The 24,399-nt window shown below is 49.0% G+C and overlaps 1 protein-coding gene across 14 annotated transcripts in view; it reads left to right on the top strand.

The window, feature by feature from the left end:
- Positions 1-24,399, top strand: part of FANCD2 (FA complementation group D2) — a 206,072-nt gene that overhangs the window by 119,664 nt on the left and 62,009 nt on the right. For 13 of the 14 annotated variants that reach the window (XM_042850045.2, XM_042850048.2, XM_042850051.2 and 10 more), the window contains 3 exons: positions 7,765-7,892; positions 9,849-9,948; positions 11,916-12,038. In XM_042850045.2, the coding sequence (XP_042705979.2) occupies positions 7,765-7,892; positions 9,849-9,948; positions 11,916-12,038 (351 nt within the window). Of the gene's footprint in view, positions 1-7,764; positions 7,893-9,848; positions 9,949-11,915; positions 12,039-13,367; positions 13,578-24,399 lie in introns of those variants that run through there. The other variant, XM_065553197.1, reaches the window with a different exon arrangement.

A 24,399-nucleotide genomic window follows, 5' to 3' on the forward strand; every position in this document is an offset into this window, starting at 1 on the left:
ACGAAGTGAACCCTGACCACTTGACTAAGGGGATAAGTCCCAGGTGCCTCTTGCAGAGAAAGTTGTAAAGTGGGTCCTGAGTGCCCTGGGGAACGAAGCAGGACTTCTAATCAGCCCCTCCCAAGCTGTCCAGATGGGTCTGATGGGTTCCCCCGCCCCCAGGGGGAGTGGGACCCAGTGGGGAGGATTCAGAGCCAGACCTTTCAAGAGGGCTCCAGGCTGTAAGGAAGACAAGCCGTAGGCGGCCTCCCCAAAGCCGCAGCAGAGCTTATATGCTCCCAAAGTGCGCAAAAAAATAATAAATTAAAAAATTTGAAAGGGGAAAGAAAAGGCACAAAAAATTCAGGAGATCCGAATCCTCCGACTCCTCCCCCTGCTCCCCTGCGGAAGGCGAGCTGTCTGGCTCTGAATCCAACCAGGCTGGGGGAAAAACTCAGCAAAAGCTTTTTCTCCTGGAGAAATGTCAAGCCATGTGCAGCAAGGTTATCTGCACGATTTGAACCCAACCTCAGCAGGCTCCTGAGAGTGAGTATTGGAGTCAATTTCTTCCCTCAAATCCCTCCCCAGTGGCGATGATACCACTTCATTTTTCCTTCCAGGAGGTGAGTAGGGTGAGTGGAGTAAGCTAGGTAAGGGTCAGCACGTTGACAAGAGCAACCTCCATAACATTCCAGACCCAAAGGGCTCCATTGCTGAGATACCAAAGGCTGATGCTGCTTTAGTGTCCCTCCCCAGGGATACAGTTAGCCCCTCAGAAGGGGATTTCTACCCTCCGGACTTCACAGATAGGAAGATGGAGGCCATTCTCAAACAAGACTTTGAAGCCTCCTCTGCCACCTTCCAAGCGTCCCTGGGAGCAGCTGCCTGCTTTGCAAGAGCATCTCTCCTGGCTGGGAGATCACAAAGCCCTTAAGGAGAGAGATCACCCTGACTTTGGCTCCATTTTAATGAATATCTCCCTAGCAACAGTGTTTGTAGCTGACACCTCAATGGATGCAATGAGGTTCTCAGAATAATAGAATCATAGAAGATTAGGGTTGGAAGAGACCTCAGGAGGTTATCTAGTCCAATCCCCTGCTCAAAGCAGGACCAACGCCAACTAAATCATCCCAGCCAGGCCTTAAAAACCTCTAAGGATGGAGATTCCACCACCTCCCTAGATAACCCATTCCAGTGCTTCACCACCCTCCTAGTGAAATAGTGTTTCCTAATATCCAGCCTAGACCTCCCCCACTGCAACTTGTTCTGTCATCTGCCACCACTGAGAACAGCCTAGCTCCATCCTCTTTGGAACCCCCCTTCAGGTAGTTGAAGGCTGCTATCAAATCCCCCCTCACTCTTCTCTTCTACAGACTAAATAATCCCAGTTCCCTCAGCCTCTCCTCGTAAGTCATGTGCCCCAGCCCCCTAATCGTTTTCGTTGCCCTCTGCTGGACTCTGTCCAATTTGTCCACATCCCTTCTGTAGTGGGGGGACCAAAATTGGACGCAGTACTCCAGGTGTGGCCTCACCAGAGCCGAATAGAGGGAAATAATCACTTCCCTCAATCTGCTGGCAATGCTCCTACTAATACAGCCCAATATGCCGTTGGCCTTCTTTGCAACGAGGGCACACTGCTAACTCATATCCAGCTTCTCGTCCACTGCAATCCCAAGGTCCTTTTCTGCAGAACTGCTGCTTAGCCAGTCGGTCCCCAGTCTCTAGTGGTGCATGGGATTCTTCAATTCTAAGTGCAGGACTCTACACTTGTCCTTGTTGAACCTCATCAGATTTCTTTTGGCCCAATCATCCAATTTGTCTAGGTCCCTGTGGACCCTATCCGTACCCTCCAGCATATCTACCTCTCCCCCCAGCTCAGTGTCATTTGCGAACTTGCTGAGGGTGCAATTCATCCCATCATCCAGATCATTGATAAAGATGTTGAACAAAACCGGCCCCAGGACCGACTCCTGGGGTACGCCACTTGATACCGGCTGCCAACTAGACATCGAGCCGTTGATCGCTACCTGTTGAGCCTGACAATCTAGCCAGCTTTCTATCCACCTTATAGTCCATTCATCCAATCCATGTGTTTTTAACTTGCTGGTAAGAATAATATGGGAGACTGTATCAAAAGCTTTGCTAAAGTCAAGCTATATCACATCCATCGCTTTCCCCATATCCACAGAGACAGTTATCTCATCACAGAAGGCAATCAGGTTGGTCAGGTATGACTTGCCATTGGTGAATCCATGTTGACTGTTCCTGATCACCTTCAAAATGGATTCCTTGAGGACCTGCTCCATGATTTTGCTGGGGACTGAAGTGAGGCTGACCAGCATCTCTTGGTCACTGCTGCCTAGTTCCCCGGATTCTCTTTCTTCCCTTTTTCAAAGATGGGCACTATATTTGCCTTTTTCCAATCGTCCGGGACCTCCCCCAATCGCCACAAATTTTCAAAGATAATGGCTCTGGAATCACATCAGCCAACTCCCTCAGCACCCTTGGATGCATTAGATCTGGACCCATGGACTTATGCACATCCAGCTTTTCTAAATAGTCCTTAACCTGTTCTTTCACCACTGAGGGCTGCTCACCTCCTCCCCATGCTGTGTTGCCCAGTACAGCGGTCTGGGAGCTGACCTTGTCTGTGAAGACCGAGGCAAAAAAAGCATTGAGTACTTCAGCTTTTTCCACATCATCTGTCACTATGTTGCCTCCCCCCATTCAGTAAGGGTCCCACATTTTCCCTGACCACCTTCTTGTTGCTAACATACCTGTAGAAACCCTTCTTGTTACCCTTCACATCCCTTGCTAGTTGCAACTCCAATTGTGCTTTGGCCTTCCTGATTTATTGCTAGAGCATTCAGGAGTGTATTTTTATACTCCTCCCTAGTCATCTGTCCAAATTTCCACTTCTTGTAAGCTTCCTTTTTGAGTTTAAGCTCACTGAAGATTTCACTGTTAAGCCAAGCTGGTCGCCTGCCATATTTGCTATTCTTTCTGCACTTTGGGATGGTTTGTTCCTGAGCCCTCAATAAGGCTTCTTTAAAATACAGCCAGCTCTTCTGGACTCCTTGCCCCCGCATATTAGCTTCCCAGGGGATCCTGCCCATCAGTTCCCTAAGGGAGTCAAAGTCTGCTTTTCTGAAGTCCAGGGTCCGTATTTTGCTACTCTCCTTTCTTCCTTTTGTGAGGATCCTGAACTTGACCATCTCTTGGTCACTGCTGCCTAGGTTGCCACACACTTCTACTTTCCCTACCAATTCTTCCCTGTTTGTAAGCAGTAGGTCAAGAGGAGCACTGCCCCTAGTTGGTTGCTCCTGCACTTGTACCAGGAAGTTGTCCCCAACACTCTCCAAAAACTTCCTGGATTGTTTGTGCATTGCTGTATTGCTCTCCCAGCAGATGTTAGGGTGATCGAAGTTCCAAGAATGAGCCATGGCTTCCGGCTAAGCTGCCAGGCACCACCTCAAAGCATTTGCTCATGGCTGCAATAGCTTCTTCACCAGCTATTCCCAGTCTTGTTCCCTCCTTGTTCCAGTCCTGCCCCTGCCTTGTTCCTGCATTGGACCCAGTCTTGTCCCTGCCTTGCCTCATTCCAGGTAACCCAGTTCTGACCCTCTGCTCCAATTCCTGAGCTCTGACCCTTGGCTCTGACGTCTGGCCTCTGACTCTGGTTCTGACCCTGCTCTCAGATTCCAGTCTATCAACTCCTGTTCTGAACAGTAGGCCTGACTCCTGTTCCGACCACTAGGCATGACCGCCCACATCCCAGCCATGTGACAGTTTGAGCAGCCCACAACACAAACAATAAGAGCTTATATGGTGAGTATGGATTCTACAAAGGTCAGTATCTCTCTGACGGAGATAGTGGGAATCCTACAGACCTTGCAGGCCCAGGCTGTCATCCTAGCGGCACAGAATGCAGTCCCGCAAGCTCAAGCTGCCACCCCGTTTGCTCCACTCCCTGCTTCTCGCGAGCCCAAGTTCCCTCTGCCTGACAAGTTCAATGGTGTTAGCAAAAAATGTTATGGGTTCCTAAATCAGGATCAGCTCCTGTTTCTGCTATGCCCACAACTGAATCCCATTGACCATGCCCGAGTGGGATTGATTATCAGCCTGCTTACTAGGGGGCCCTGGTGTGGTCTAGAAGGTCTCTGTCTGTCCTCCAGAGACATTAAGTAATTGCTTTAATCTAGGAGAGCATTGACACTAAAAGTGTACTCCTCTGTCTGGTCCAGGGACCAAGGACTCCCTTCGATCCTCTGACTTCAGTGTTGGCCTTTTATTTATGCTTTGTGTCTTAGTAGCTGCCATGTCTTCTAGGCTAGTGTCGGAGCTGGCAGCCTTATCCATACATGAGCCCTATTGTGCGTTTCATGTGGTTAGGGTGGTGCTCAGACACCAAAATCCCTTCTTCTTAAGATAAATTTCTCCCTCCATGTTTCCCAAGAGGTTATGCTTCCTTCGTTCTGTCCAAAACCACAACATCCAACAGAAAAGACATGGCCAACCTTACATGTCAGAAGAACGTTAAAATCTATCTAAAGCATACAGAATCCTCGAGAAGATCAGGCTCTCTATTCATGTCTTCCCATCCAAAATGCTTCCACTGATAGGTAGATTAGACTATGTATTATGGAAGCCTACAAATCATGAAAAGTTCCTGTTCCATAAGGGATCAAGGTGCACTCCATGAGATCCTTAGCATCCTCATTAGCATCCATGACTTACCAGGGCACAGTCCAGACTAATGAGTAGCTGTGTCACCACTGCCCTGTAACCTGGGATGCCCTTTGCAATGCCTTGCTGCTGTAGCCTCCAACCTGGACTGCTCACAAACAGCCTCCCCCATGTAAGTCACTCCCAGCCATGTCTGTGTGCTGCAGCCAGCCAGCCACAACTTGGCCCTTACCAGCCTGAGTTATGCTGCAGGGTGACCCCAACACACCCCCAGTCCCAGATCTTTCCCCAGAAGTTTATGTCCTGCGCTGCCCAGCCCCCTCCTGAACAGTACAAATATATTAAGTCCCTTATTCCTTTAAGGGAATAACATACTAGTTTATTTTAAATAGAGTACCCAGACACTCCAAATGAAACACACTGGATTGGAGAAAACAGTAAAACAAGTTTATTAAATACAGAGAGAGAGATTTTAAGTGAGTATAAGTAATGAGGCATACAAGTCAGAAATGGTTACCAAAAAAAAAAAAAAATGTTTACTAATGCTTAACTTAACAAACTGTATTAGATTCAAGCAAAGTTTTTTACCACATACTCCAGCAGATACTGACCCACTCCCAGAATCCAATGGATGTTTTCCTTTGTCTTCTTAGGGGCGATGCCAGAGACAGACAGGGAGAGAGAGAAGGGTCTTTTGGGGGTGTCTGCCCCTTCTTTTTATAGTCCTATCCCCATTTGAGAAACATTTCCAGCTGGGAGCAAGGCGACAGGCAGTCTGGTGAAGAAAGGAAACTCCATGTTGTTTCTTTGTTAAGATGTAGATTTTTGTCCCTGCTCCCTCCCTTGCCAAAGAATGGCCACTTAGCAGGTAATGGTCCATTGGGTTTGTTGACTGAGCTGATCAGGTTGAGGCGTCAGCTTGCCCTTTGTCTCTGAGGAACTGGTTTAGCCACTCCCTAGACTTATATTGGAAATATATTTCAGTCATGATTTCAGTTTATACTCAAACTTTACATATAATGTTGCTATGTGCAGTTTGCCGTTGTTTGAGCAAGTTATGAGTTTTCAAATGAGACCTCACAAGGCATACCTTGTACAAACAACATTACAATACTGTGTAGGGTGTGAACACAAGGGTATATTCTGTCACAGCATCCACTTCAGAAATTTGCAAGGCAGTCACTTGGTGTACAGCTAACACCTTCATTAAGCACTACAAGATGGATTTTCTCTCTTATGCAGAGGCCTCCTTTGGCAGGAAGATGCTGCAGGCAGTGGCCTAGAACTAATATAGACCTTTGAGTGAGCTCATAAAAAGAGGGTACGTCTTTTCTGCCAAACTCTTGTTTCATAACTCTCCCTATATCTTATCAGAAATAGAAGGAGTTCAGAAGCAGGTCATGAGAATGATTAGAATCTGGTGATATTGAGAAGGCTTGGTCTCTTAGCAATGAGATGAAAGAGAGAGACCATGATAGAAATATGGGATAGAGATGGGAAGGTAGATCAGGTGCTACTACTTACCAGTTCTTATAATACAAGAACAAGGGGGACATTCAATTAATTTAAAAGTCAACACATTTGTAATTGATAAAAAGTAAGTATGTTTTACATGACATCATTTGCTTGTGGAACTCATTGTCACTGGATACCATTTTGACCAGGAGTGTAGTAGGATTCAGCAAAAGGAATAAACATTTATATGGGAGAACATCCACAGTAACATAAGATAAAAATAGTCCTAATCCCCATGCCCAAGCCAACCTCAAACTGGCTGAGGTTAGACAGAAGCTTCCTTTATGGGCAGGTTTTTCCAGCATAGTAACTCCTCACTTAATGTTGTCCTGGTTAACGTTTCATTGTTACGTTGCTGATCAATTAGAGAACATGCTCGTTTAAAGTTGCACAGTGCTCCCTTATAATGTTGTTTGGCAGCCCCCTGCTTTGTCCAATGAGCTGCTCTTTCTGCAAGCAGTGGAGCTAGCTGGTGGAGGCTTGGAACCAGGGTGGGCCAGCAGCCCCCCATCATCTCCCCTAAGTTCCCTGTGCGGCAGCTGCCCAGCAGGCTATCAATTGCTAGGGAGTTCAGTTGTCCCTCCCCCCTCCCCCCCCACTGCCGTGTGCTGCTCCTGCCCTCTGCCTTGGGGCTGCTCCCAGGAGCCTCCTGCTTGCTGTGCAATGAGGGGACGAGTGGTGCTAATGTCAGGGTGTCTCCCTACCCCCCGCTCCTTTACCTCTCCACAGAGCGGGGGACACACAAGAGGGCTCAGGACGGAGGGAGCTTGCTGGCAGCAGCTGCTTTCTCCGCTTGCTGATCTACTTAAAAAGGCAGTGTACTTAGAGTGGGATCAGCGTATTTAAAGGGGCAATGTGTGTCTCTCTCACACACATGGTGTGTGTGTCTGTCTCTCTCATTCTCTCTCACACACACACACACACACACACACACACACGGTGTGTGTCTCTGTTTCTCTCACAGACACACTGTGTGTGTCTCTGTCTCTCTCTGCCATGCTGTCTCCCCTCCCTCCCTTCATGCTGCCTTGTAGAGTGTGAGGCTACATTAACAACAATGTGTTAACCCTTGAGAGCTCAGCTGAGTGCTAGTTCATCATTTAGCAGTAAGGCATTCCCTGGGAAATATCCCACCCTCTTCCACCCTCTGACTTCACCACCTCAACCAAGCTTTACAATCATCATTGCTGTGTACAGTATTAAATTGTTTGTTTAAAATTTATAGTGTGTGTGTGTGTGTGTGTGTGTGTGTGTATATATATATATATATATATACACACACTTTTGTCTGGCGAAAAAAAATTCCCTGGAACCTACCCCCCCGCCCCAATTTACATTAATTCTTATGGTGAAATTGGATTTGCTTAACATTGTTTTGCTTAAAATAGCATTTTTCAGGAAAATAACTACAACTTAAGCGAGGAGTTTCTGTATTGAAGCATCTGGTGCTGATCACCATTGAAGACAGGATGCCAGGCTAGCAGGATCTCAGGGTCTGATCTGGGCTGGCACTTCTTCTCTTTCTCTCTATATATGTGACATATCTGCAATGTCTTCATCCCTTTTCTTTCCTGTCACCCACAGCGAGAGTTTTCACTACTTGCTGAATTTCCAGCACAGCGTTCCCAATTTCCAGTGTGCACTCACCCTCACTCAGCTCCTGATTGTCATTGCTGAAAAACCTGTGGCCAGCTGGAAAAAAGATAAAATAGGTAATGTGTGCAGAACCTCTTTTCCTGGACAGGTTCTCATGCTGTCCTTTATCTGTAATGCTTTGGCTTCTCACCAGGCAGTCTAGAAAACTCACTAACATGAATAACACTAAATGTATTGGAAGCTCTTTACCACCTGCTTTGTTATGTCAGTCACACAAGAAAACAGTGTACAGCTGCATTAGTTTTTGTTTGTTTTAAATAATTCTTCAGTCAGGAGAAATGAAGGCTCAAAGGCAAGCTGGCTGAGAAGAAGTATTTAACAAGTTTAACTTAAGCCTATTCTACACAAAGTTTTAGTCCTGACTGAACTATTTTGGTTAGGGGGGTAATTTTACTGATAAAAGTAAATTGGTACAACCACTAGTGTTGGCACAATTGTACCACTATAAAGGTGCTTGTAACAGTATAGCTTATTCACATAAATTAACGAGAATAAACTATAGTGGTATAACTGCATCCCAATTAGGGGACTGTTCCACCTTAACTATTTCTGTTCCTGACACTATACAGTAAAGTGACAGAAAAACTATAGACAAGCCCTAATAAAGCAAGAGGATCAGCTCTTGCAAGCTGATTAGAGTTCACTTGCTAATGGGGACAGCAGCCACATGGGCTGAGAGATCTTCTTTCAAGGACTATGCAAGGAAGCTTGCTGGCCTTCATTTCCCATGTTCACCAGATACTGCTAAAGCTAAGCGTGCAAGTTTGCAGGCTCCTCTCTCAGCTGTAAAGTGTTGCATTCTAGCAGTGTCTCAGATCCACAAAGCTATTCAGAATTGTACACAGTTACATCCTCTCCCTGGGATGAAGTAGGGATGAACTGTCTGCCCTGGATAGTGTTACAAACTGCCCTTCCCCCAGAGCAATTCAGTCAAGTTTGAGAGACCCCCAGCGGGTTTTAACAAGTTATTGAAAATAACAATAAAACCTAACTATATGATCCTAGGCTACAATACTGCAAGTAAGTAAAATCTCACTCCCTGCTGGGTGGTCCAGCCAGGCGTACCAGCTGCAGTCAGATGAATCTGTTTCTCTGTCTAGAGTATGTCACCAGTACACTACACGCCACACAGAGAAGCTCTTAACACACTCATATATACTCTAGGCTACGCATGCGCCCTGTGACAGGCACATACCCAGAGTGTCCAGACGTGCCCTAACCATGGCTCCCCTTACTGCTGGAAAACGTGAACACATACTAAAAGATAAACATTAAAAACAAGAAAGGGTAAAGGTGGCTCACCCCAGAGACACAGGAGCATCTTAGGATGCGGCCTGTGTCTGGGCTCTGTAGTCCCCTAACGAAAAATTTACTCTTATCTGATCATTTCCTTTCTTTGGCCATTTATGTCAGAGAAGCAGATGCAGCCTTTGGAGAAAGACAATTATTTCTGATCACAAAATTCTAAACTGTAAATTTGCCAGTTCAAATTAACATTAAAAGGCTGTATCCAAAGAGAGAATTCACCTGTCACTGGTAAACTAACATTTGAGTTAATACTCGTATGTCAGCATTGGAAAACCTAATTTTTGGTTTCCCGGGGGGTGACACTTAGCCCCAGCAGCAGGGAAAAACTGGTCTCTGGCTTCACAAACCAGAGGGAGGAAAGGAAACCTGTTGTAGCACTGTCAGACATGAATGGACAAAGAGAGAGACTCCAATAAGAATCACTGTGCCAGGCCAAGAGCTCACTAGACTTGTGTATAAATCTCATTAGTGTGGTAATGATCTCTAAGGAATATGCCTTTCCCAACTCCTTGAGCTTTAGCACTTTGGCAGGCACCTGTATGGAGAACATAGGATCTGCTTGAAATGGAATTACATTGTAATTAGCCAGAAGCATTCAGCTATCCTGCATTTGTATGAGGGAGAAGAAAATTTTGGACGCTTGTATTCTCAGTGAGACAAAACACATCCAGGTCTCTCCTCAACTTATTGCTTATCTTTGACAGCTTCACTTGCTAAACAGTTCCTCTGCCAGTCATGGATGCAGCTCAGTGGCACGCGAGAGAAGGGTAGCCAGTTCAGTGATGCGCTGCACACTTTGCTCTGGTAAGCATTCTTTGCTTCTGTGCAGTAACTTGGTTTCTGAGAGCAAACTCTCTTCATAAACAGTTTTACTCTCAGTGTCTATTCAGGTATTCTGGCTAGATCAAGCCAAGGGGTTCTTTTAGAGCGGGGTGGGCAAACTACAGCCCACGGGCTGGATCCGGCCCGTCAGGGCTTTGGATCCGGCCTGCAGGATTGCCACCCCGTGGCGCTGCGGGCCCCGCGCCACTCCCAGAAGCGGTCGGCACCAGGTCCCTGCGGCCCCGGGGGTGGAGGGTGGGCAGACGACTCCGTGTGCTGCCCTTGCCTACAGGCACCGCCTCCCGCAGCTCCCATTGGCTGGGAACGGGGAACCGCGGCCAATATGAGCTTCGGGGGAGGTACCCGTAGGCGAGGGCAGTGCACGGAGCCCTCTGCCCTCCCCCTCCCCCAGGGGCTGCAGGGACATGGTGCCGGCTGCTTCTGGGAACGGTGCTGCCCTGGCCCTGGTGTGCGCTGCTGCCACCCTGGAGCCGCTCCAGGTAAGCAGCGCTGGGCCGGAGCCAGCACTCCAACCCCCTCCTGCACCCCGCACCCCAACCCCCTGCCCTGAGCCCCCTGCTGCACCTCGCACCCCTCCTGCACCCCAATCCCCTTCCCTGAGCCCCTTCATACACCCCGCAACCCTCCTCCGCCCCAACCCCTTGCCCTGAGCCCCTTCCTGCACATCACACCTCCTCCCATACCCCGCACTCCGTCCCGCACCCCATCCCCCTGCTCCAGCCCTATATTCATGGCCCTGCATGCGATTTCCACACCCAGATGTGACACTCAGGCTGCAAAGTTTGCCCACCCCTGTTTTAGTGCGCAATGTGCTGAAATGCTTTTCCAGGAAGCCTTGTCAGGCCTGAGGGGACAGGAAAGAATATAAACAGTTCTTGAAAAACAGATTGGAACAGTTTTCATAACCTGTTTTCCCCCCCTAAGACAAATAAGACAGGAAGCAAACAATAATCCTACAGCATGTGTCTGGAGACTGATGTTTGTGCAACTGCTTATTGGAAAATGCAGTTTCAAAAGCAGCCATTTTAAAATCTTTTACTTTCAAAAGGATGTTAATCAATATCATAAAAACTTTCTCAAGGTGTCTCTGAAACTGGACCTACAAATCTGAAAGTATGAAGAATTTTATTTTTAGTTAGTAGGGGATCAAAAGCAGCCTTATATTGATGCCATGGTTGAAACCTTAACTATGGAGAGGCATCCACCTCTCTGCATTAAACCATACACCTGCAGAACCAGGCCTAGAACTCTGTACCTATAGTTCCAGAAACACAGGCCTCTAACACTTGAGTTAAAGGAATAACTCTGTTAGACCTCAGCTATAGAAAGACCCCCAAGCCTTATGTTTTTTCTACACTGAATTTGTCAGTACAGTCCAACACACATACACATGCATGTGTGTGTGAGCGTGTGCATGTGTGTATATGCATTCTGCAGTGTAAATGGGCTGTAGTGTAGTGTCTGATTCTGCTTCTATTAAAGACAATGGTAAAAAGCTCTAATTGAGATCAGTGGGAGCAGGACTGACCGAAAACTAACCACAACAAATAGTTGTTAATATTTTTGTTTAATTGCAACCTATTTCTTCAGGTGTAGCTGCCATGTCAGTTTAAGGAGTTCTAACTCTCTGGAAGGTGGTGGCAGGGGAGACTATAACTAGCCGTTGATGAGCTAGGGAGAAAGGTACAGGTTCAAATCAATGATTTTCAATGACATGTAACTTAGGGACAGTTTGATGAATTTTCCTCAGACTTTACAGGAACATTCTCCTCTGCAATCAGAATAAATCTTGCAATCTTCAGGCCCAACCAGTTTTCTACGCCAAAGTTACAAGATAGAGGGAGATCAGGAATGGGCTTTGTAATGGAAGCTACTGTTCTGCCCCTGCATAACATGTACTGACTTGCTATCCTGATGTTTGGGTTCAGTGTATATATGGAGCACACAGACAACATCTTGAAAGCTGTGGAAGACATCTCCAGTGTTGGGGTCCCAGAGCTGATTAATTCTGCTAATGATGGATATTCTTCTACTTACCCCACGCTGACCAGGTAATAACATCAACAAAGACCTTGAATCTCATGTGCTCCACAATAGCAATCACTGGCTTCCAACATTCAGATATCTTATTGTCTGATCTGTCTTGTTTTATGTTAAGGTTTTATGCTAGTAATGTTGATACATCTGGGAACTGCTAGGCATTTTCTTAGCAGTTCATATTAAATCTGTACAAAGTCAGCTTTAGCCAGTGACAAAATTCCACCATGCTTTGGAGTAGGGTTAAGTTTATTATTCCTGAACCAATGCTAATAGATGAACATACAGCAGTCAATCCTTGGGTGCTGATGGCCAGTCTGGAAGGTTGTGGTGGTATACGGTTGTGATGGTTCTCAGGGTGCCTAAGTCTGAGTCACCGTGTTACCTTCTGCCTCCAGTGAGAGGGAGACTTGCTTGTGCTTCACTGGGAGTCAGCTCCCTGATGTCTCCAGTCTGTCAGCCACCTAGACAATCGCCTCTGGGCTATGCCAGCCCCTGCTTTGCCTTGCAGGTAACAATAGATGCACCCCCAGTCCCCGAGCCTCTTTGAGTTTCCCTGTTACGATCAGCCCTTTATCGACTGAACATTCACAGAAATACCAGGTCTGCTGTCCCCAAGAGAACTGTGTACACACCAGTTTGAATGGTTCAACTAAGGATCAGCTCCTTATACAAAACCACAGCACTGAGGTATATTTAAATAATCATAAGTTTATTATCCAAGAGCATACTTCCAGTATAGATACATAACTCCTGAGATAGTAGTGGTATATAATTTTACAATGCTACTCACAACTGTGTGACACTGGCTTTCCTTTGATATCTTACATGACATTTTTTGATGAACCAGGATATACATACCAGAATCAGGATATACTTGTAACCAGTGCAATCCCAACATCAAGGGAAGGGATTCTACTCCACATATTTCTTGGTCCCCCAAAAGAATGGGGGATGGAGACCAATTCTTGATCTACACCAACTAAATGTATTCATCTGAAAATCAAAATTCTGCATCGTGACATTGACATCAATAATCCCCTCTCCAGAATAGGGCACGTAGTTTGTGGCTCTTGACATGTAAAATGCTTATGTTCACATAGATAAATGTCTATCGCACAGAAGGTTCCTCATTGGGCAAGACCACTAACAACTCACAGTCCTCCCATTCGGACTAGCTACAGCACCCAGGGTCTTACAAAAGTCCTTTCAGTGGTGGTGGCTTGGATGAAAAGAAATGGCTTACTGTCTTTCCATATGACAACGACTGGCTCCTGACAGGCAGATCCAGCAGAGAAGTCCAGTCAGTGACCCTATTCCTATTCTGTCTACTATCTTCCCAGGGAATCTGTCAACAACGAGAAGTCCACTTTGACCCCCATGAGGTCCATAGACTTCATAGGCGCAACCCTTCATTCCACTACAGCAAGAGCCTATCTTTCCATGAAGAGCCATGAGTGACCTTGGACTACGGTCAGGATCTGTCTTTCCCTCCTAAGGGACATGGCCTCATGCACCTACATATCACCATTTGCCAGGCTTTATCGCTATTGCCTGTGAACCTGGCTTCAGTCTGTCTACTCACCAGACAAAGACAACCATCAATGCCAGAGTAACAATTCCAGCCATTGTTATGGCCTCTCTCGTTTGGTGGACATACACAGAGGAAGTTTGGGTGGGACTTCCTTTTCTCCCACCGATATCCAAGATGACTGTCATCACAGATTCTTCCCCTTACGCTGAGGAGCCCTTTTCAACAATCACACTGCATAATGTACCTGGACCCCTCAGGAGGCCAGCTTGCACATCAACTTACTGGAATTAAGGTCAGTCTATAGGGTCTGCAAACATTTTCCTTCCACTCATCTGATCCAAACACATCCAGGTAATGTCAAACATTATGTCGACTGTCTTCCACATAAACAAGCACATGAGGAAAAGATCCCACTCCCTGTGTGTAGAGACAGTGGACCTCTGGAACTGGCATATCAGAAATCACATAAGCCTATCTGCAGTATACCTGCCAGGTGCACAGAACTCCCTAGCAGACAGTCTCAGCAGATATTTTTCAACAGACCATGAATGGGAGATTCATGATTCCTTTCTGAGCTAGATCTTCCCCAATGGGGAGCACCATCTTGTGCTCTCTTTGCCTCGCAGGTGAACAAGAAGTTCCCCTGTACTGCTCCAGAAAAGCTCTAGGCTGCAACTCAAAGGGCAATGCTCTGCTGATATCCTGGATGAACCACCTCAGATATGCCTTCCTTCTCATCCCACTAATACCACAAGTCCTGCAAACGATCTATCACAACAGGGCTCCAGTCATCCTTATTTCGCCCAACAGGCCGAAACAGTCCTGGTTCTTGGGCCTCTTGACAATTTCAACCTGTCTGCCCATTGACTTCCGACTGTTTCTGGTTCTGCTGACACAATACAACAGTATGATCGGTACCCCAGTCTAGGACCTCTGCAACTCAGGGCATGGTATTTGTATGGGCATCAGACATAGAGCAATATGTTCAGTGGCAGTTCAATCCATTCTCAAACAAAGCAGGAAGGATTCTATCTGACCAAATGGAAGCGTTTCTCCTCTTGGTCACAACAATGCCAGTTATCTCCAGAGTCCGCTGGGATTCCTGTTATTCTAAAACACCTACTTACCCTTAAGACATCAGGCCTCTCTACTAGTTCCCTAAGGCTCCATCTTGCAGCAATCAGTGCCTTTCATCCTCCAGTTGAGGACCATGCTATCTTTACTTATCCTATGACAATTAGATTCCTGAGAGACTGATTAGAACTTTCACACTAGTGGTGAAACCAACACCACAATGGGATTTCAATCTCATCCTTTCAGTTCTCAGCAAACCTCCCTTAGAACCATTAGCTATGTCCCATCTCTCGATGAAAGTTGCCTTCCTAGTCTCCATCACATCAGCTAAAGGGGTGAGAGAGCTGTGGGGGCATTCATGGCAGATCTGCCATATACCATCTTTCATAAAGAGAAGGTCTCTCTTTGCTTCCACCCAAAATTCATCCCTAAAGTAATTTCGGAGTTTCACATGAATCAAATCATCCACTTATTGGTATTTTTCTTCACTCTGTAGACTTCCGACAGGCAGTGGCATTTTATCTACAGAGAACAAAAGCAATTAGAAAAATACCTAGATTTTTTTATCACCATAGAAGAGTGATCAAGGGGTCACGCTCTTTCTGCACAGAGGCTCTCTAAGTGGATCTTGGGCTGCATCATCCTTTGTTACCAACTAGCTCACACTCTACCCCCCCACCGCTGGGTGAGCACCCATTCCAAAAGAGTGCAAGCAACCTCTGCAGCATTTCTGAAAGACATACCCTTACTAGATATATAGGGTGGCTACCTGGAGCTCCATACACACCTTTAGAAGACCGTATGCATTGGTCCAGACTTCTACTGCAGATACAGCTGTGCAGTCATCAGTACTACAAATGTCCATACCATCTGCATCCTCACACCCATCTCATTTGACTACTGCTTACTAATCTCCCAAAGGTGGAATAGGGACCAGCCCTCGAAGAAGAAATAGAGGTTACTTTCCTGTAACTGGAGGTTCTTTGACATGTGTGGTCCCTATCTGTGATCTACTATTCACTCTCAGCCCCTCTGCTGCCGATTGTGACCAATACATGGTAAGAAAAGGAAGTGGAGAAGCATCGGTCTTCAGCTCACCTTAGTGCCCTCGGTTTGGAGCAACAGGAGAACAACTGCACATGTGTAGTCCAATGGACACTGCTTACTAAAAGTCTCTGGACTCAGGCGCATGGAGTGCATGCATACATGTGGAATACAGATAGGGACCACATATCTTGAAAAACCTCCAGTTACCGGTAAGTTACCTTCATTCTCCTTCTGCTGCCTTGTACTGTTAAACTGAGAGGTGCTGATCACTGGATGTATCACAGACCTCCTTGAACATGATGATTGTGAACTAGTCCTTGATGCTTTTGAACTCATGCTTCAGTTAACATAACTAAAAATAAGTTATTCATGAGCTCTCACTGAAGGCAAAAGGAGGTTTAGACTGAGTGGCTGGAAATCGGCTACAATTTGAGAGTTATGGGTGGCAGTTTTATTTTGGGGGGAATGTAATCACAGTATTTTCTGGGGGGAGGGAGAACTAGACATGTTTAATAGATTCTTAGATTCCAAAGCCAGAAGGAACCATTGTGAGCATCTAGTCTGACTTCCTGTAATAATGTAGGCCGCAGGACTGCCCCACAATAATTCCTAGAGCAGTTCTTTTAGAAAAAAATCCCATCTTGAGTTTAAAATTGTCAGTGATCCACCATGACCCTTGGTAAATTGTTCCAATGGTTATTTACCTTCACTGTCAAAAGTGTACACTTTATTTCCAATCTGAATTTGTCTAGCTTCAACATCCAGCTATTTGGTCGAATTATACCTTTCTCTGCTACTGTGAAGGCTTCCTAGTAAGGGAGGGGTAATTAGGGAATGGAGGAGGGAGGAAGGAGGGTTTGGGATTGCAGCGAAGGGGAAAGGGATGAATGGTAGGGGAGGCAAGATAGGTTGGGGACTCAGTTGAGGTATCAGAGTAGCAGCCGTGTTAGTCTGTATCCGCAAAAAGAACAGGAGTACTTGTGGCACCTTAGAGACTAACACATTTATTAGAGCATAAGCTTTCGTGGACTACAGCCCACTTCTTCGGTGCCACAAGTACTCCTGTTCTTTTTTCAGTTGAGGTAGGCATGGCACCACACAACTCTCCCAGTGGACCCCTGCAGCTCTTTCAGTGGACTCCAGTACCCCTAGCCCCCAGCTCTGCCTGTGCATTCCAACCACCCAGCACCCCAAGCTTCCTGTACCCTGTAGCCCTGTCAGTACACCCAACTCCTCTACATCCCCCAGCTGTGCCAGTGGACCCCAACACTCCTAACCATCAGCTCTATCAGTGCATCCCCACATCCTGCACCTCAACCACCCTAAAGCCCCAGATCTATCAGTACACCCCAATCACTCTGCACCCCAATTTTCCTGCACGCCACAGCTCTGCCAGTACACCCCAACCCCTGCACACCACAGCTCTGCCAGTGAATCCCTACCGTGAACCTATTTTCTCTGCACCCCAACTTTTCCAGTTCACAATGATCTCACTGCATTTTCCAACTCTGCGAGTGCACCCTAACCACCCTGCAGCTCCAACCCTGCCAGTGAATCCCAACAACCCTGCACCTCAACTCCATGCACTCCATAGCTCTGCCAATGCATCTCAACCACTCTACACTGCAACCCCTCTGCACCCCCAGCTCTGCCAGTGCATCCCAACCCCCCACACTCCCCAAAATGTTGGGAAGTAGAAATTGACATGTGAATGCTTCCTGGGAGGGGAGGGATAATTAGGGGGCATAGGAGTGGGTTTGTGGCTGCAAGAAGGGAGGGGAAATAAATTGGGATGAGTAGAAGGGGAGGGGAGAGAGGTTGGGTACTCAGGTGAGGGAGGCTTGGATGTTAGAGGGAATGGAGGGGTGGGGTCTGGGGGGTGAGTGACAGGGGACCTGGGGAAGAATTGTCAGCCCCACATTCTTGCCTCTCATGTTTGCCCAGTTCTAGAGGATTCTTGCTTCTTTAGACCCCGCTCCTTGCTCCTCTCCTATGATCTGGGATATGGTGGGTACTTTTGCCTCTGAGGGTGTGAGCCCTTCTCGCTGCCCCCTGTGTGTGTGCCAGGGTCTGGGAGGACCTATGCCCATCTGCAGGGATTGGAACCTTTCTCCCCAGCCTTGTGTGAGCCAGGATCTCTGGAAGTCCTGCCCCTTTGAGTGGGGCGCTGAGAACCAGTAGACTGCATACCTCTCACAGGTTCTAAAGCAGTGGTTTTCAAACTGCGGGTCGTGACCCAGTACTGGGTCGTGGAATGTAAGGCACTGGGTTGTGGCGGCTCTGGTCAGCACCACCAACCGGGCCGTTAAAGTCCCTTTGGTGGTGTTGCCTGGCGAAGGCAGGCTAGTCCCTACCTGTTCTGACACCACGCTGCATCCTGGAAGTGGCCAGCAGCAGGTTCGGCTCCTAGGCCAGGGAGCTGGGGTGGGCGGTGCTTGCGAGTGAAAGCAAGGTGGAGCTGCTTGCGCACCTCTGCCTAGGAGCTGGACCTGCTGCTGGCTGCTTCCAGGGCGCAGCGCGGTTCATGGTGCCAGGAAAAGTAGGAAGCCTGCCTTACCACCCCTGCTGCACTGCTGACTGGGAGCTGCCTGAGGTAAGCCTGCGCTCCAATCCCCTGCCCCAGCCCTGAGCCCCCCAAAACCCAGAGCCCCTTCCTGCACCCAAACCCCTCATCCCTGGCCCCACCCCAGAGCCTGCATCCCCATCCCAGAATCCTGACCCCCTCCCGCACTCCAACCCTCTGCCCCAGCCCTGAGCCCCTCCCACACCCCAAACCTCTCATCCCCAGCTCTGTTGGGCATCAACAATTTTCTTCAGCTGGGTCTCCAGAAAAAAAGTTTGAAAACCACCCTTCTAAAGCACTCAGGAGGGGTTGGGAATACCCAGGGAGATAAATGGAACAGTTCACACATCTCAGAGCTATTGTTCCAGGATCTATCATCTCCATGGGCTGAGAACATCACATTAAGATGAATGTGTCACTTTACACCCCCGGAGCCTCTTAAACTGCAGATGCGTGTGTAGAGGCCCCCTTTCCCTCCTTTGACCCTCTATCTTTCATGTTTAAAGGACAATGCTTCCAAGTGCTCTAAAATCCACATGCGTGCACAGATTTTCTTCAAATTTGCTATGGCTTGCGGGAGTGCAGAGTAGGGTGAGTGACTGCAAGGCAGTCGCAGCTCTCTCTCTGTCTGTCAAGGAGGGAGGACACGTCCCCTAGCTACAATGCCTCTGGAGTGACTCAATTCAGGCTGGAATTAGCTGACAGTTAGTAGGCCCAATCCTGCAGTCCAGGCCTGGCAGCAATTGTCTGTGAGACCTGACCCTCAGACAGGGCGGGACAGCCAGCAATTAAGGGCTTTGGTCTGCAGTCAGGCAGAGCAGCAGTGAGTCTAGGGGGACCCAGGCCCTTTGAGCAGGGCGGGGCACCAACAGTTAAGGGGCTCTGACCTTGAGTCAGGGCACAGCAACACAGCAGTCTAGGGGGATCAGTTCTCTGGCAGGGCAGATAGCAAAACCGTCCAGCGTCCTAGCTCGGGTGGATGACAGACCAACGCAGGCCTCTTGTCTTAAAGGTCGGGAGGCTGCCACCCCAGAGGTGGGGTGGCAGGGGGTAGGGAGATGCAGGCCCACCCAACTCCACTGCGTCCCAGCCCAGGGCCCTAACAGTGGCGGAGTAGTCCGCCACTGGATCAGCAGGAAATCCAGGCGCAACACGCTGGCCAGCTTGCAAGTCAGTAACACAGCTGAACCCTATTCGGCTTCCTTGGGCTCCTTCCCATTCGGGGGTATCTGGGTTCCAGTGTCATTGTTTGTCTCACCAGCGTAAATGACTAGAGGCAGCCCCAACAGCTCCTTGGTGTCTCTGGTGCCTGCCAGCTCCAGCAGTCCCTCTGGGTCTCTGGCACTGTAGCGGCTTCGGTGGGGTCCAAGCTCCAACTGTGGGTGGGAGATGTCCTGCTTCTCCAGCAGCTCTTCTCCAACTGAGCTGGAGGGCCCGCCTTTTGTATTTCCAGTTCCTGTCCTGCCCCTCTGCTTCCGGCTAGGTAGTCGCGGGTGTCCCGGCTCTGCCCAACCGGGGGCGGTTGTGGCTCTCTCCCTGTCCGTCAAGGAAGGAAACTACACTCCCTCGCTATATTTCCCCCCTCTAGTCCAGCCCCCACTCTCTGGGGCTGGTATGGTCCCTCTTCCCCAACCGGGAGAGACCATCAGCGCTTGCATTCTCCTTACCTGCCCTACGTTGCATGGTAAATGCAAACAGTTGAAGGGCAAGATACCACCTCATTAGCCTCGCATTGGTGTCTTTCATTGTCTGGAGCCACTTGAGGGGGGCATGATCCATGACCACAAAGAAGGAGTCACCCAGGAGGTAATATTGAAGGGCCTCCACAGCCCATTTAACTGCCGGGGCCTCCTTCTTGATGGTCAAATAGTTATGTTCCCGGGGGAAGAGCTTTCGACTAATGTAAAGGATGGGATGTTCCTCTCCGTTGAGGGTCTGGGAGAGGACAGCCCCAAGTCCCACTGCTGAGGCACCAGTCTGGACCACAAAACTACAAGAGAAATCAGAGCTATAAAGCACTGGTTTGTGGCAGAGATGGTCCTTTAGTGTCTGAAAGGCTTCGGCACACTTGGGGAACCTGTGGCTGCAGTGTGGCTGGTCCTTTGTTAAGAGTTGTGTCAGGGGATCGGCAATCAAGGGAAAGTTGGGAATGAAGCAGTGGTAGTAGCCCACCAGCCCCAGGAATTGCTTCACTTGTTTCTTTATGATTAGGGCGGGGTGTTCTTGAATGGTCTGGACCTTCCCGACTAGGGGGCACACCTTCCCTCATCCCAGGACATACCCCAAGTAGGTGGTCTCCTGGTAGCTGATTCAGCATTTCTTGGGGTTAGCCATCAGTTCTGTGGCTCGGAGGGGTCGTAGGACTGCCACTACCTGGCTCAGGTGCTCCTCCCACTGATGGCTGTAGATCATGACGTCATCCAGGTAGGCCGCAGCACACTCAAGGTGTGACTGGTTGATCCCTCAACCGCTGGAAGGTTGCAGGGACCCCATGGAGTCCAAAAGACGTGGGTAAACTGGTAGAGCCCGCTGGGGATAGCAAAAGCTGTCTCTTAGAATCATAGGATATGAGGGTTGGAAGGGACCTCAGGAGGTCATCTAGTCCAACCCCTGGCTCAAAGCAGGACCAATCCCCAGATAGATTTTTGCCCCAGATCCCTAAATGGCCCCCTCAAGGATTGAACTCACAACCCTGGGTTTAGCAGGCCAGTGCTCAAACCACTGAGCTATCCCTCCCCCTCTTCCTTTGAGCTTGGGTCCAGCGGGATCTGCTAGTACCCCTGCGTCAAGTCCAGGGTAGTGACATAGCGTGCTTCACCCAAATGGCAAGGAGTTTATCTACCTGGGGCATTGGGCATGCGTCGAATTTAGAAATGGTATTAACTCTCCGGAAATCAGTACAGAATCACCAGGTCCAATCTGGCTTAGGGACAAGCACAGTGCGGTTGCGCCATTCACTTTGCAACTGTTCTGTGACCCCCTAACTTCAGCATCACCTGCACCTCTTGTTCCACCGCGTCCCACAGGCGGTGTGGGAGAGGTTGGGTGGTTTCACAAACTACCTCTCTGGGAGGGTGAGTTGGGGGTGTCCAGATGCCGTGCTGGGCCAGCAGGGTCTGCCCCGGTACTGCTGTGAATGTCTGGGTGAAGGTCTCCGACAGATATCTTGCCTGCTTTTGCTGCTCAGGGGTGAGGTTTCTCGGAGGAGGGGTTCCGCCAGAGTGGGGATCTGGGGCCCTAGGTCTAGATCGGGGGGATATGGGGTTATTAGCAGACCCTCCTGCTCATGCCAGGCCTTCAAGAGGTTTCCATGATAGATCTGGTGCTTTTTCCGTCACTCCGGATGGTGGACCTCATAAGTAACAGGGCCAACTTGGCAGATGATTTCGTAGGGGCCTTGCCACCAGGCTAGCAGTTTGGACTCCTCAGAGGGGAGCAATACAAGGACCCAGTCCCTGGGTTCAAAGGTCCGTGCTTGGGCTCCCCGGTTGTAGGTTTGGGCTTGAGCCCCTTGGGCAGCCTGCAGATTTTCCTTTGTTAGGTCCCTAGCTCATGTCAGGTTCTTGTGCAGTCACAGGATGTATTGAAGGAGCTCCTGGGTCAGGGATGGGGTGTGCTCCCAGGTCCCCTACATCAGATCTAGTAGCCCCCATGGCTGGCGCCCGTAAAGCTGCTTGAATGGGGAGAACTGGGTGGAAGTTTGCAGTACCTCCCAAATGGCAAGCAGCAAAGGTGGGAGGAGTCTGTCCCAATGGCACAACTCCTCCAGGGGGAACTTCCATAGCATCCCCTGGAGGGTCCAATTGAACCACTTGACGAGGCCATCTGTCTGAGGGTGGTAAACTGAGGTTCGCCATTTTCGGATCCCTAGGAGACTGCACACTTCACAAAGCAGCCGTGAGGTGAAATTGGTCCCCTGGTCAGTTAGGATCTCACTAGGTAAGCCTACCCGAGCAAAGATTTTTAGAAGCTTGGCAGCGATGCTCCGTGCAATGGTGGACCACAAGGGACAGCCTCGGGGAAGTGTGTGGCATAGTCAATGACTACCAGGATGTAGCAGTAGCCAGCCACACTCTTCGCAAGGGGTCCTTAGCAGGTCCATGGCAACCCTTTCGAATGGTGTCCGTAAGGTCACAGCATGTAGGGCTGGCTGAATTCCGGCCAGTCCCACACGAGGATGATGGGGGATGGGAGCTTCAGGGCAACCCCCACAGTCATCAGCCAGGTTATCCTATCAATTGTTAGGGATAGTTGAGCGCTTGGATACGCTTTCACATCCCTGTGGATGCAACAAAGTCAGATTGGGCCGTGGATCAGGTCACTGTCTGGGACGAGGCACTTCCGCACCATAGTTTGGCCACAGCTGGAGTCCACTAGGGCATCCACCTATCCACCATCCTCCCATCAAGGCCGGCAGGGACTGTCACCGTGGGGTTGGGATGCTGGCGGGCATGGGTTTTTCCGGCATAAACTTTGCCAAAGGAGCAGTCCATGGCGGGGCACTGCCTCTGGAGGTGTCCAAAGCGGCCACAACTAAAACAGGGCCCAATCTCAGCTGGTTCTTCGAGTGGAGTCCCTGTGGGTGCTCCACTTTAGGTGATTGTGCACCCCTGCGCCTCTAGTCAGAGAATTTCAACAGCAGTACCTGGCTGGGCCACACATGCACTCTCCCTGTCTCGTGCCTGCAGCGGCAATTAACTAGCGCTGTGCAGCCACCCCACTTCTCCCCGTTCCTTCTCAACCACTCTTAGTCAGAGTCGGAGTTCCAGCAGTCCCTCACTAACTTTACCTCAGACCATAGTGTTAGCAGTACATAACAGCTAGATTAGTGTTAGTCTGTAATAGTTAGGTTAGTTTACTAAGACCCTTTCTCTTTTTTTATTTCTTCCCTGTTTAAAAAACAAAACAAAAAACCTTTATCATTTTATCCCACTTGGGGTATTTTCTTCAAAATGCCAGGACCTCCAGGCTTTAAACGTTGCCTCTCCTGCCACGAGGTAGTTCCACTTTCAGATGGACACTCTCAATGTGTCCAGTGTCTGGGGGAAACACATGTACCCCAAAAGTGCACCCATTGCCACAAACTCAAGGCTCGCACAAGAAAGACATGAGACCTTCAATTAAAACTTACTCTTATGGAGAAGTCCCCCCATCCAGTCTCGGACCCAGGGCCACTAGCTTCTCCCAGCTGCTGATCGCTGAATGCAGCATCTGACATGGCTCCCTCCTCCTCTACCCCACATGGGAGGGACCTGTCTCTTAAATGATGTGCAAAGAGGAGAGCTACCACTTCTCCTACCAAGTCCATGTCTAAGAGGAAGCGTTCCCCTACTCGGGCTCCAGCATCGGTACCGACTGCACTGCGGCAAAGTACCTACAAGTCAACAGGGACTTCTGGTACTGTCAAAGGTACAGACCCTACACAGGCAGGCTCTAAAAAGGAAGGCAGAGAAAAGAGTGCCTATTCCACCATGGCACTGATGGCAACAACTAAATATTCAGTGCCCTGTGCCTCTGCAGTTTCTAAGGCACTGAAGCCACTTGCTGGCTCTTTGCTGCATAGCAAGGATGCATCGGCACCAAAGTTTGCTCCATCCCCCTTGATGCAGTTGATGTCGGCACCTGTTCCTCAGGCACTGCAACACCTCCTGGTACCGCAGGAACTCTCAGCACCGCAGCAAATGCAGACATCTCTGCTGGTACCGAAGTTACAACAGTTCCTTACACCTATGGACCTGTCAGTGGCCCTGGCACCTGAGTCACCTCTCCTTGGTACCAACAGTGCTTTGCTGTTTTCACCACCGCACTCACCACTGGTTACATCTGCCCCTGTCTCCTCCAGCGAGGAGGACAAGGAAGGGGAAGTTTTTCCATCCCAACGCTTCTCACCTTTGCAAGGCAGGATCAGATCTGAGCCACAAATGCAACCTAGGCATCACTCCAGATCAGATTTCCAGGGATGATATGGACACCCATGGGGACCTCCACCACTGCTTTTCCCACCACAATGGCCCCTCTGGGACCTGTGGGCAGCGTACAGGTAATACTACTCTGAACCCCCGCTGGGTTCCATGGAAGCTCATAGAGTCTCCTTACCAGTGCCACTTGATGTTTCCCATGTGTAATCTTTTGAGGAAACAGAGGAGGTTGTGAACTA

Source organism: Chrysemys picta, chromosome 7 (assembly GCF_011386835.1).
Source record: "Chrysemys picta bellii isolate R12L10 chromosome 7, ASM1138683v2, whole genome shotgun sequence".
In the NCBI taxonomy this organism is placed as follows: domain Eukaryota; kingdom Metazoa; phylum Chordata; order Testudines; family Emydidae; genus Chrysemys; species Chrysemys picta.